The following is a 13,417-nucleotide window of genomic DNA, read 5'->3' on the forward strand; positions in this document are numbered from 1 at the left end:
AATGGTAGCCCTTCCTGTTCAGGAAGCGTCCTCCACTGTGCTCCAGGGCACGGATGGGGATATGGGTCCCATCCAGAGCCCCAAAGCAATTTGGGAAGCCCAGGCTGGCAAACCCCGCGATGGCAGCATCCGGGTCCCCAAGCCGCACGAGCCTGTGGAGGAGCAGGGCGTTGATTGTGCGGACGACCTGCAGGGGAAGGACATGAGAGAGCACCAGTGAGGGGTGTGCAGGGTGTGTCTGGCCCTTCCCCCCCCAGGGCTCCCTCCCCGCCCAGGGCTCCCCTCCACCCCAGGGCTTCCCCCTCGCAGGGCTCCTCTTACCTCCATGAGGACAGCCTCGATGGTGGCCTTGCCCACGCCAAACTGCTGCCCTACAGATCGGTAGCTGTCTGGAGTGGCCAGCTTCCAGACAGCAATGCTGACCCGTTTCTCGACCGTGAGGGCACGTCGCATGGAGGTGTCCTGGTGCCGTAAGGCAGGGGTGAGCCACTGGCAGAGCTCCAGGAATGTCTGCCGGCTCATTCGGAAATTCTGGAGCCAGCGGTCATTGTCCCACTCGCCGAGCACCAGCCGCTCCCACCAGTTGGTGCTCGTGGGGTAGCTCCACAGCCAGCGGCGTGTGCGGCGGGGGGGTGGTCGGAGGGCAGCAAGGTCTGGGGCTGCTTCCTCCTCCTCTGGGGGCAGCTCCTCTTCCATGAATGAAAGGTGGTCAGCTGCCTCCTGCATAGCATTGAGCAGGGCAAGCACTGCTCATGCAGGGGCGGGTGTGTGGACCTCTGGCTGCTGCTGCTGCTGCTGCTGCTGCTGCTGGGGGTCCATACTGCTTCGACGAGGTGTGTGTGCCTATGGCTCTGCAGACCGCGTGCTGTGCAGGCTGAGTGTGTCTGGGGGGGGCCCTTTAAGGGAGCGGCTAGCTGTTGCCCTGGAAGTGCTAATTCGCCCTGTGACCCTGTCTGCAGCTGTTCCTGGCACCCTTATTTTGATGTGTGCCACCCTGGCATGTAGACGCTCCCCTGCAGCGCCTACTTCGATGTAGTGCTGCCTAATGTCAACGTTGAACGTCGATGGCACCAGCCCTGGAGGACGTGTAGATGCTATTCATCGAAATAGCTTATTTTGATTTCGCTACATCGAAATAAGCTATTTCAATGTAGCATCCCCGTGTAGACGTAGCTTATGACAGGCATCACAGGTGTGGGCAAGCAGGCCTAACCAGGCATGATCCAAGTATGGAGGGACTCCATGTGTGGGGAGATCCAGGTGTGCGGTGAGCGGATTCTGTGTGTGACAATCTAAATGCAGGTAGCTCAGTCAGTAGCCTAAGTGTAGGTGGATATGGATGTATAGATGCTTGGGGATGGGGGAGCAGGTGCAGGATCAGGGGGACTCTGCAGGAGATTCCAAGATGATTAGGCTGAGTGGAGGGGTCTGGGTGTAGGGGGGTCTCATCTGGAGGAGTGAAGATTGGTAGGCGGGAGTGGTCCCCACTACATTTATTTATTGACAAATAAAACTTACAGAATTTTGCAAAACTTTAAACTATTGCTTGCAGAATTTTTTGGTTTTGGTGTAAAATTTTCCCAGGAGTATTTTATAGTGAAGATGCTGACAGCAATTGAACAAAACCGTAAGTCTTTCATGCCAGGGATATGCTACTACCCCATTAGTTCCAGCATCATTAAATATAGGTATGAAATGATTGCATTTGAATATCCAATTAATAGTGTTTCACTTCTGAATTTATAGGTGGGGGGGGGTTGCCAACCCTGCAGGATTATCATGGAGTCTTCAGGAATTAAAGATTACGTGATATGATGAAACCTTCAGGAACAGAGAAGGTGACCATCTGTCCCATTTTGGGTGGGAAGGCCTGGTATTTTGGGTGCCATCCTGGAATCCCAATTTATTTTGCCAAAGGGGCTAATTGCCCCGTATACCACTTTTTTACTAGTCACCTGACTTCCCCCGGCTGTGGGGAGACAGAGCCAGACCTGCACAAAGGTGTGGCTGCCGCCCAATTCCCCCCAGCTGGGGGGAGCCGGAGCCGAACCTGTGCGGTGTGCTGCTGCCTTCCATCTTCCACTGGCTATGGGGAGCTGGGAGCTTTGCTGGCCCAAGTCACCCGCAGCACAGGGCATCCACTGCCTGACTCCCAGACGGGTGACCATCCATCCCATTTTGGCAGGGATGGCATCATTCCCTGTGTCCCGTATTTGGCCAGGGGCAATATGGTCACCGTATGAATACATCTAATCAAAATTGGCAACCCTGAGTAGTTAAATGTGACTATCTAATTCTATCAATATCCTTATGTATTTCCTTTTAATATTTACTCGTGTCTATGCAGTAATGTGTTTCCACGTATCGGAGTAGATAAAGATGAATTGGGGGTGTGTTAGGAAAGTATATTAAAGAAACTATGGAAAGACAGAGAGAGGAGCCACGCAGGAATTTGGACAACGTCCAAAGCTTGCACGGGACTGCAAAACTGCCCGGATGCTCCAGGGAGAAACAAAACTGTAATTTTCTAAGAAGGACGTGCGCTGTGCAAGGGAGCGGCCTTTCAGCACTTGGGCAGGCGGGGGCGCTGTATGCTGCATGAGGTTGGCCTTAGCCGGGTTGGCCACAGTGACTATGGAAAGGGACGGGACTACAATTCCCGGCGTCCTATGACGCACACATCTTACCTCCCGCCTGCGCACGGTATGACGGGAGTTGTAGTCCCGTTCTTTTCTACAGGCCGTCTTTTTCCGGGATCCGCCTGTGGCCTTCGGGAGGGCGACACTGGAGTCACGTGAGAGGTTTGTTGACTTCCTCAAAGGGGCGGGAGGCTTTGGCCGCTACGCCGTCAGGCCGGACCCCAGCGAAGGCGATGGGAGCCTTGAGGAGCCTGAGCGGCTGCTTCCTCTTCACGGAGGCCGCTGTCCGCCACTGACAGAAGCGAGCCAGCCCCGGCAAGTCAGGTCCGGGGGGAGGGGCTGGGGAGTAGCGGTGAGTCGCTCTCTCCGCAGGTGCCTCGGGGTGACGCGGCTCCACAGCCACAGCGGCCCGGCCCGGCCAGGCCAGGCCAGCTGCGGGAGCCGCTCAGAGTGTCTGCAGTGGGACGGTTATTGTCGCGTGGGCGACGCGGAGCGCTACGGGCTCTGCTCCGCACTGACGGCAGAGTCCGGCAGCGGCGTCTGTGCGGCTCCGGGCCTCCCCGGAAGTTTCCTTTTCCCCCTCTTGTGGGAGTGTTTTATAGCCTCTCCCGTAGAGAGCTGGCAGCGTGACAGGGAAAGTGCTGTCTCAGAATGACACTGAGGAAGGCTCTCTGCCAGGGAAGCCCTTTTAGATGAGGATCCCTGATGTTCACAGTTCCATACCCTGCAGGTAGGGAACGAAACTGTGCTGGCGGGTTGCGTCTGGAGAGGTTTGTAGAGAAAACTGGGGGTTTATTGACCAAACTCGCAGAACAGCTACACAAAAAATGTGTTTTGTTGACAGAAACTGTTGACAAGGAAAACTGGGTAGACTCTTCAGGGGCCCTTGTGTAGACAGGGCGGATGAAAAGACCAATCCACTTTTACGTGTAGACACGCTATGTTGATGTAAGTTTTGTTGGAACACTTCTTGTGACAGTAACTTGTGTAGACACAGGCGAGCTGAAAAATGTTATCAAACAACACAAAGTCTCATAACAGACACCCAAAGACAACCGGCCTGGGTGCATGCTAAACATTCCTTGACACTTGAAGAGTTTGTGCTTAAAAAATTTACTTGCAGGTGTCAGTTTGAGCAGGTGGGAAGAATGCGTGCATGTGTGTGTGTGTGTGTGCGCGTGCTCTCGCTGGGGGGAGGAATGTGTCTGGTTGTATGGAATTTAAACATGTTTTGATTTTTCTGGTTGCTAAGATATCCACCTAAATATGAGCCTGTGCAGCTTGCAGTTCTGAGTCTGCAGATTAATCTCTCCAACTTTTTCACTGCTTCTCCTAACTTTTCCCCAGCCGCCGCAAAATTAAATGAACAAGGACATCTGATATTTTTGCTACTTGTTAGAATCCTGTGAGCTGGGGTGAAACTGAAAAGAATCATGTTTATGTCACTGCTGACATTTGGGGAAGGGTGTAAGTGGCAGCCGCCAAGGCAGACACACTGGAGTTACTTTCAGAGGAGTTATTATTCAATGGAGACTTGGGAGCTCCCACATGGTGGTGAGGATAGTGTGAGATCAAACATTTTGATGTTGGAAATTGGTGAAGGAATTCTTTGTTTTTTCACTAAGATTACATGTATGTGAGGGAATGTGCAAAAAGAGAAAAAAAATGTTTGTTTATTGTGTGACATTCAGATACAATGATGGGGAAACAGGACCCTTTATTAAAAGGAAGTCTAGTCTGAATACAGCATTTGGAAAAAGGAACTTAGATGTGTTTTAATTCTGACCGCCATGGGTCTTCTGTGGCCTTGCTCAGCTTGCCTACTCCCTTTTTCAGTGTCCCCATCTGTAAAACTTACATTATGTTTAACTGCTTCACACAGTGTTGATGATTGTTTAATGTTTATATAACCTTTTGAAAAAGAAGAGAGTAAGTGCCATTTATTATTACTAAGCAAACAGAAAATAATGTCCCAAAATAATTAATATGTTAAATCTCAAAAGCTGTTTATTACCATTTAATATAAATTATAGAACAATAAAGCTGCTTCTGTTATTTTTAGCAACGCTTACACTTACTATTTCAATTTGCTATCTTTAGAATATGGTTCCTTTAGCAGCTTATGGGAGGCATATGCTATCACTGTTGATAGTGTTACTGTTCAGTCGATAGAGTTCAGTTTGGTAATCCTGCTAATTTTGAAAATCAGGGAATGCTTTGTAAGAGGCTGGGCAATTTTCCTGCAGTATGTTTGGGAAACTATACTGTATTAATTGTATGAATGGTTTATGAATTACAGGTCAGATTTGTATGTATGCTAGTGGGGAAGGGTGTCCACAGCTCTTCCTGGAAGTGAAAACAGTAGGGGATAATTCAGGCAAATCTTTCAGGTTATAACAGCTTCAGAAGGGTACCAGCTCCTGGGTGAAGCTCTCCTATTCTGCTGTAAAGTGAATTCTGCAGACACCAACAGACAAATGAGTTTTGGATAAATAGCCTAAGGCTTGGATAAATAGCTTAAAGTTGACTAAGGAGCTTCTTCCTGATTCAGCAAAGAGACAGGACCTTCTGTCCAGCAGCGCCCCTCCAACATTTGTGGAAGTGGTAGAAAGATTTTTGGCTTACTGGGGTCTTATAAGACTGACGGATAACTTTTTGGAAGCTGTTAATATGTACAGGAACATTAATCCTTTTTTCCTGTTGTCTGTGTAATGATTTTACAGGAAGAATAAATGTGCTTGCTCAGAAACAGCTGTTGTAACTTGTAAGTGTTGGCAATTTCTCTGTGCATAGCTCTCAGACAAAATCAAAGCATAGGCACAAGCCTTTTCAAACATACTGACTTGTTGGACATATTACAATATAATTCAGGGGGCTGTACAGTCTTAAGACTCCTGGTCAGGAGGGAGAGAGATAAGAGTCTCCACTTAGTAGGGTGGCCAGATCAGAGCTAGAAACATTTTTGAGTGCCCTATAGAGGCCATAGATGGGGAAATACAGGTTATACAATTTTAATTTATTTCACACATAGATTGGGGGGAAAAACACACATGGAAGGAAAAGATTAGCAGGAACATTGGTAGGAACCCATTCAGTCTTTTCAGGGCTTCTTCCAGATTAAATTGGGTAAGACTAAGATCTAGTCATGGATATTTTTAGTAAAAGTCATGGACAGGTCATGGTAAATAAACAAAAAGTCCATGACTTTTGCTATCAATAATTCTGGTTAATTGTAGCTGCTCTGGGAAGGATTGGAGCACTGGGGCTCCACGGAATGCTGCTGTTCTCGTGGCAAGTAGGGCCAGTGGCACTGGCTGCTGGCCCCAGGACCACTCCAGCAGCTTGGCTTCTGATTCAGCCACACCCTCCCAGGGCTCACCATCAGTCTGTCTCCTCATGTCCCCACATGCTAGACCCTGTGCTGTGCTACCCACTGGCAGATGGGCACAAGTCTCCAGTGTCTGACTTCACTGGCCTGCACCTGCTGTGCCCAAGGCCCTCTCCCTTTTCCTCGCCCAGCCAGGAGCTATCTGTCCAGCCTGGCCCCGTGACTCCTCAGTGATTCAACAGCTGGGAACTCACCTCAGTCCCAGCTTTTTATTCCCTCACAAATGCTCTATGGGGAGATGCAGCAAGGAACTCGGGGCACCCCTGTGCATGCTCTGCCTGCTGCTCGCTGACAGCACCAGGGAAGCCGTTGGTGGCAGTGGGTCTCTCCTGCCAGGGAAAAAGGGAGCAGAGTTCATTGTCATCTCCTCACCCTCCCCCACCTGCCATGGCATCCTGAAGATGCCCGCTGGAGTAGGAGTTGAACAACTTTGCCACTGGCCTCCCTCCTGCTTGCTGTTTCCGGCTGTCTGGAGGACATCTTCAGGCTGCTGAGTTAGGTGGAGTGGCACTGCTCTCGCTTTTCCTGATGGGAGGTACCTGCTGTCAGCAGCCACGTCCTGGTGCTGTCAACAAGCAGTGGGCAGAGCACTCACAGGAGCACCCTGGGCTCCTCACTGCATCACCCCACAGTGCATTTGGAAGGGACCTAAAAGCAGGGCTCAAGCTGAGTTCCCAGCCACTGGCTCGCCAAAGAGTCACAGGGGCAAAGCCAGGTTGGACAGACACCTACTGACCAGACAAGGCAGGGGGAAGGGGTTTCAGGTGCTGCAGCTGCATGCCAGTGAAGGGAGCCACTAGATGGTTGTGCCTGCCTCACAATGGGAAGCACAGTGCAGCTCCCAGCATGCAGGTGTGGGAGGAGATGGGCTGGAGGTGAGCTGGAGGGGGATGCAGTGGGAGGGGCTGGCGACAGGGGGTGGCAGCAGAGAGGCGTAGTGGGAAGAGGGGAAAGGGAGAAGGGCTGCAGGCCAAAGGAAGTGTGGGGGGGGGCGAGGTTATAAAGGGGAGGACGGGTGAGGAGGCTGCAACAGGGATCCCAGTGGTTTCAGTTTGGTGCAGCACAGGGGCTGTGGGAGGGAAGCATGGGATGGGGGCAGTTCCTTTCCAACTGCTGCCACCTTGGCCCCACCATTTCTTTCTTTCTTTCTTTTGTAACCTCCCTCTCTCTTGGGGCATGGAGAAGTGGGCAGGGAAGCTGCCCCCATGAGAATCCCTTCCTGGCTCTGAACCTCAGTGGTGGGCTCAGAGGTGGCGCTCCCCCACGCCCACTTCTCTTCAGCCTCCTGTGCACCACAACAGCAATGGGGAATATTCGTGACTACAGTGGAAAGGACGTACAGACAGAAAGCTCTCCTTTTATGATAGTATAGATTTCATATAATTTAGAGATGTCAGCCCTCTTTCTGTCATTGAGTCGTGATTAGCTCCAAAGTTTTTCTCCTTTTTGTCTAACTATATCTAAGAGCAAGCCAAGCTCTAAAAGAGCATTCCATGAGTGTTCTTTAAACACATAAGAGATGATGGATTTTGGTCAGTGGAAAATATTGGAAATAGTGAAAGTTGGTGAAGTTTATAAGTATAGGAGAGTGTAAATAGGGAATGACGAGTGTAAGAGTATGGAAACATCTAACTATATATCTTGAGGAGTTGCTGAAGAATGGGTTTTCTGATTTCTCTGTAAACTTATAATGACATGGCAGAAATAAATAAGAAAGATTTTTTTAAAGTCCCTCTGGCATTATGCCTGAAGGCTTTTTAAACTATAGTGCTTTTGACATGTATCTTGGTGAAAAAAATTTTAATGCTACTATGTCTTTTCAAACAGCTGTCATGGATGAACTGGGAGAAGATGACATCTGTATTTTGAATCATGAAAAAGCAGATGGTACTCACAGAAGAGAACGAGAGATTCCTGTTCCAGCATATGCAGGGGATGAGTCCATTGCTTCACATTTTGCACTTGTCACTGCTTACGAAGATATCAAGAAACGGCTAAAGGAGACAGAGAAAGAAAACTCCTTTTTAAAGAAAAGAGTGAGATTCTTAGAAGAAAAGGCAAGTGCAACTATTTTACTATTCCATAATAAGACATTTTTCCTTGTGAAGTTTGGCTGGATTAGTTCATAGTATTATTAATCTTTATTTTTTAAAGAAGGAATAATATGTAGTAAGTTTCATTTCTTTGTGTATAGATACATGCAGTCCTTTAAAACACAAATTGTTTTCCTCAGAAGCTTCCTTTATCAAATAGCCTTTGGCTCCTGAGTTTTATAATGCTGCTTTCCTGTGAATAAAGTTAGTAAATTACTAAATCACGAGTCTTAACAAGGAAAGTAAAATAAAAATATTTGACTCTCAACTTCAGACCTCCTGAAAGAGGGGCAAAATTGATGTTGAAAGGGAAACAGTACTTATTCTCACCCCATACACCTGTTAAAATTTGTTTTAAAAGACCAGGGTATATATATTTTTTTAAATTATGAATTCTTTACAAGTGATCCAGTCAACTCTACCTCCCTTTAAAGCTCTGAACTTGCAAATGGGGGTTGTCACTGTGACAAGAATGTAAGCTCTTTAGAACTCTAGGTTGAATCTCTCTAGTCCGGCACCCTCAGGACCTGACAGGTACCAAATGAGAGAATTTGCTGGATGACAGGAGGTCAGTATTGTCTAGCAGCCTTGCCAATACTACCACTGCTTGCATGGCTCTCAGAAGGTACTTATTGGGTAAATTAGAGCTAAGTAACAGCACAGATCACTGCTAGCCAGAATTGGTGGCTGTGAACAATTTTTATGGGACTACAGGAAACTTGTCCACACCCATGATAAGTGGTCATCGAGCTAACTAAAATCATGCCAGATTACAGATGTTGCCAGACAAGACAGTTCCAGACTAGAGAGGTTCAACCTGTAATAAGCTTGTCTTCACATTTAGGTAATAACAGGCAGTTCCTAAATGAGTTAGGCATGACTTGATGATATATTCAAATACCATTACTTGTCTTTACCCCTCTTTTTATAAGACACTATAGACCTTAAGTCTGAACTTGTGACGTTCAGAATCATTTGAAACTTCAAGGTGCTGTCATTTGTGTTGGAAGAACTGAGTTGTGCTTAGTGTCTTCCTAAAAATAAAACAACATACTTAAGCTATTGGAAATTTTGTAATTTTTCTCCAGGGTTAGTTCTTGTAGGAGTCAGGGTGCCAAACTTTAGTCAGTTTTTTGATTGATTAAGGTCATGATTTGGCCCTGAATTTGTGTGAGCTTCTTTGAGAAATAGAAAAATACTTAATTTGTTCATACAGGCGTCATGGTGGGTTGATTTAAATACATGCAATTTTGAATAACCAGTTTTAATTATTATTTAAATGAGCAGGTACATGTTTACTTTGGTACTTTTTGTGGGGAGTGGGGGGCTAAACAGGGTAGACTATATCCACATTTAAGCCATTGTGCAGCCTAATTTACACTGAATTCAGCTTATTACATTTTAGTTTTTTTTATGATGTTGGTGAATGATGCATATCTTATTTACTAGTTGACAAATTACAAGTCCCAAATTAACCAAGCTTTGTTTGCACTGAAATTCAATTAAATGCTCAGAACAGGATATTTAATGTTTTGTTAAATAACACTACTTTTAAATGTTCTAAATCAGGGCTGTCCAACCTTTTCTCATCAGGGAACACATGGCAAATTTTTACATGTTACAGGAGGCCGAATGCAAAATAGCCCCAAACCTGGCTCCCCACCCCCAGGCTCAATGCCTCACAGCCCCAAACCACCACTTCCCCTCCTCACAGCAGCCCCAAGCCACCCTCAACTTAACAGCCCCCCACACACACAGCCAGGCACCCTCCACCCCACCTCCAGTGACTCACCAGAGCCGTCGCCGCAGCTGTGAGAGCTGCGCTGGATTGTGCTGTGCCCAGCCCCAAGGGCTGCATGGCTGCCTTTTAAAAATGGTGCTGCTGCTGGCTCTGCAGGCTGGATTAAAAGGCTCCATGGGCTGGATTCTGGTCCATGGGCCACGTGTTGAACACCCCTGTTCTAAATATATAAGAAAAGTTTTATATAAAAGGGCTTTTATAGCTGGCTAGCAGATTTATCCAGCAGTAGTTGGGTCCTTAATTTAATTAAGATTTGTTTGTTTGTTTTTTAAATAAAGTGAAAATGCATGTGCTTTATTTAAACTGTTGTATTTTTCAAAAATTAAGGAAAAACGTTTGTATGAATAAAAGTGATTCAAACATTAGGTGGAGCTTGTTGGGTAGACAGTATTTGCGGTTTTTCTTTCTTTTTTTGCTGGAACAAACTGGTATATTCCACTCTCAAAGTAGCAACGTATTGTTGTCCATGTCTAAACCAATTCACTCTCTCTCATAAGCTCACACACCAGTGGCAATGGATAGCTTGACCCATTGACAAAAGAGCTAGTTTTATTTTCACTTTTGTAGCTTCTGAGTTTGGGAGGTAAGAGTGTAGGTGAACAGCCCAGGGAGAGTCTGCTAAGGTCCCAGGTTTTACAAAACTGCTCATTGGTATAAGAGGTGGCTCAGGTAGCTCTAGCTGTGCAGACACCAGTGGTCAGAGTCAGAAAACCAAGGTAAAGCCAGCCAATACCTCCACAAGACTGAGGATCAGGGAGCCGGGAGAGGACCATGCCCCTCAGGTGTGAAAATGCTCTAAGGGTGTGTCTACATGAACTCCCTCTTTTCAGAAGGGACATGTTAATGAAGGAGTTTGAAAAATGCGAATGTGGCATTACCATGAATATGCAGCACCTCATTAGCATAACGGCAGGTGCGGCAATTCGAAAGTGCCGCTTTTGAATCGTGAGCCGTCTGTGTAGCTGGAGGCCTTTTGAAATGATCCCCCCCAATCTTCAAAAGCCCCTTCTTCCCAAAACAAATGGAAAAAAGGGGCTTTTGAAGTCCTGGGGGTTGTTTCAAAAGGCCCCTGGCTACACAAGTGGTGCGTGATTTGAAAGTGGCACTTTTGAATCGCTGTGGCTGCCATTATGCTAATGAGCTGCTGCATATTCATAGAAGTACCTCATTAACATGCCCCTTCCAAAAGGAGGGGGCTCATGTAGACACGCCCTAAGGGAGCCCCTTGTGTGTGTGTGTGTGTGTGTGTGTCTGTCTGTCTGTCTGTCTGTCTCTGTCTGTTTTCCCATTTTTTGTGGTATTGTTTTACCTATCTCCAGACTCATCCTTTGCAAAGTATCTTCTGTGGAAGATGCTGGAGAGCAAGCTGGAAGCAGGGGCATACTTGTGAACATTGGGAGACAGGAGATTTGTCATAGCCTTTTAATTTACATTTCACCCTTTCCTTCTCTGGAGTCTTTTTAATTTTTACCTGTGCCCAGTAAAGTCACCCTTTGTATACTGTTGTTTTTGTATGCGACAATTCACATGTTGGAGTTTGGGATTTTGTCTTTCTTTTCTTGAGAACTGGATTATATTGCTTCTATTATTATATTTTGAATTTTTTGAGCAATAAAAAAGGGCTATAGTCAATTTGGTTCCCAGTAACATTTTTCTTCTAGTTTTCAAACCTTAAGTATTGATTTAGCTGTGCCAAAACAGAGCTGTACTCCAAATTTCTATTTTGTTAACTCTTTTCTGTAAAGTTTATTGAGAAACAGTCCTGTTTCAGGTTCATCCTATTTTTCTGGCTTCACTGAGTGAATGTCAAAAGATACTCAGCCACGACGTCAGTTTTGAGGACTATTTGGTCTCTTTTTTTTTTTTTTTTTTTTCTGCTTGGTTTAATGAGAAGCAATCCAATTCACCCCATTTTTCTGGCACAACCAAACCCTTACATTACTTTATGTTACGATAAGAGGAAGCTGTGTACCCCTATCCCTTGATACGAACATAATTACTTCCATGAAACCTGTTTATAAGGTGAAAATTCATTAATCAAAAATGAAATTCCAATTAATTTCAATGTTAAAAAATTCTGACTGGTTCCTGACTCCCAAAAAATCACCCAAGATTTTTCTAACGTGTTACAGTACTATACAGTCATAAAAATAAGAACAGGGCTCCTTCATTGCTTAATTATGACATTTATTACCAACCCACAACCTCAACTTCTTTGCCCCTAGAACAGACTCAATATTTAAGGCACAGAGAACCAAAAATAATAATCAAGGTTGACAAATCAGAAATTTGCTCACCTTGATATTTTTTTTTCTGATTTGTCAACCTTGATTACTATATTTGGTTCTCTGTGCCTTAAATATTGAGTCTGTTCTCGTATGGCTATGGTCTGTAGAAGTGGGTCTGTCCCACGAAAGCTCATCACCTAATAAATTATTTTGTTAGTCTTTAAGGTGCTACTGGATTGCTTTTTTGTTTTGATAGTATATAGCACGGCTTTCTTTCTGTTAGCGCTTAATTGTTGGTTTGTCTTCTCTGTCTGATGCAGATATGAGATACTATTTGCAACTGGTGATGAGGTAAGCTTTAAATGTAGCAATGACATCTTGACCCATTGGCTGAAGGATGGAAGTGGTATTTGGGGGGCCCCACTTGAATGTTGTTGCCCTAGTCTTCGACATTGATAGGGTGACCAGGAGCATTATCAAGGATCAGCAGACATTTATTATGCAGATTATTTTCAGCACAATATTTAGAGATGAATGATGGAAGGTAGCTTGTTATGTAATCAGCAAAAACCTGCTTTGTCACCCATGCCTTTCGATTGGCATGCCAGACCACAGGTAATTATGCCTTGTGTAAGCCTTTAGGTACCTTCACATTTTCCAGGTGGTAAACAAGGAGAGGCTTCAACTTCACGTCTCTTTCCAAATTTCTACCAAGAAGTAATAGTCGATCCTTGGAGGCCTTGAAACCTATTGCTTTTGTTTTGTCCCTAGAGATAAAGGTTTGAGAAAGCATTTTTTTCCTCGAGAAAAGCCCCATTTCATCAACATTAAAGATTTGTTTTGGAGAATATCCACCTTCATCAATTATTTGTTGCAATGCGACTGGGAAAATGTTAGCTGCCTGAATATCAGCAGATGCTGCTCCGCCTGTAACACGCAAACTATGATAATGTGAACATACTTTAAAGCACTCAAACCAGCCATGACTTGCTTTGAACTTTACTTCAGCAGCCTTAACTTGCCTCCCTCTCAGCCTTCTTCTTTATGTCCTCAGACAAAGACAGGGCTTTCTCCCTTACCATGAGGAAGCTCAAAGGCATTTCACATTCATGATGGCTGTTGATCCAGTGTATTAAGTCTTCCAAGTTTACCCATTATTGCACCCCTGGCATTTGATATTCAATGAAACTTTTAGCTCCGCCAACTTACATTTCTGCCATTTCATTTATCTTTTCTTTCTGCAAGAAGATTGTGCACACTGTCGATAC

At 45.6% G+C, this 13,417-nt stretch overlaps 1 protein-coding gene across 2 annotated transcripts in view; it reads left to right on the forward strand.

Annotated features, from left to right (window-relative positions):
• The first annotated feature begins 2,819 nt into the window (after positions 1 to 2,819).
• Positions 2,820 to 13,417, forward strand: part of AZI2 (5-azacytidine induced 2) — a 64,947-nt gene continuing 54,349 nt past the window's right edge. The window contains exons 1-2 of one of the 2 annotated variants that reach the window (XM_074984413.1): positions 2,820 to 2,991; positions 7,855 to 8,084. In XM_074984413.1, the coding sequence (XP_074840514.1) occupies positions 7,860 to 8,084 (225 nt within the window). In that variant the 5' untranslated portion in view covers positions 2,820 to 2,991; positions 7,855 to 7,859. The remainder of the gene's footprint in view (positions 2,992 to 7,854; positions 8,085 to 13,417) is intronic. The other variant, XM_074984412.1, reaches the window with a different exon arrangement.

The sequence above is a fragment of the Carettochelys insculpta genome, chromosome 2, assembly GCF_033958435.1.
Source record: "Carettochelys insculpta isolate YL-2023 chromosome 2, ASM3395843v1, whole genome shotgun sequence".
NCBI classification, from domain to species: domain Eukaryota; kingdom Metazoa; phylum Chordata; order Testudines; family Carettochelyidae; genus Carettochelys; species Carettochelys insculpta.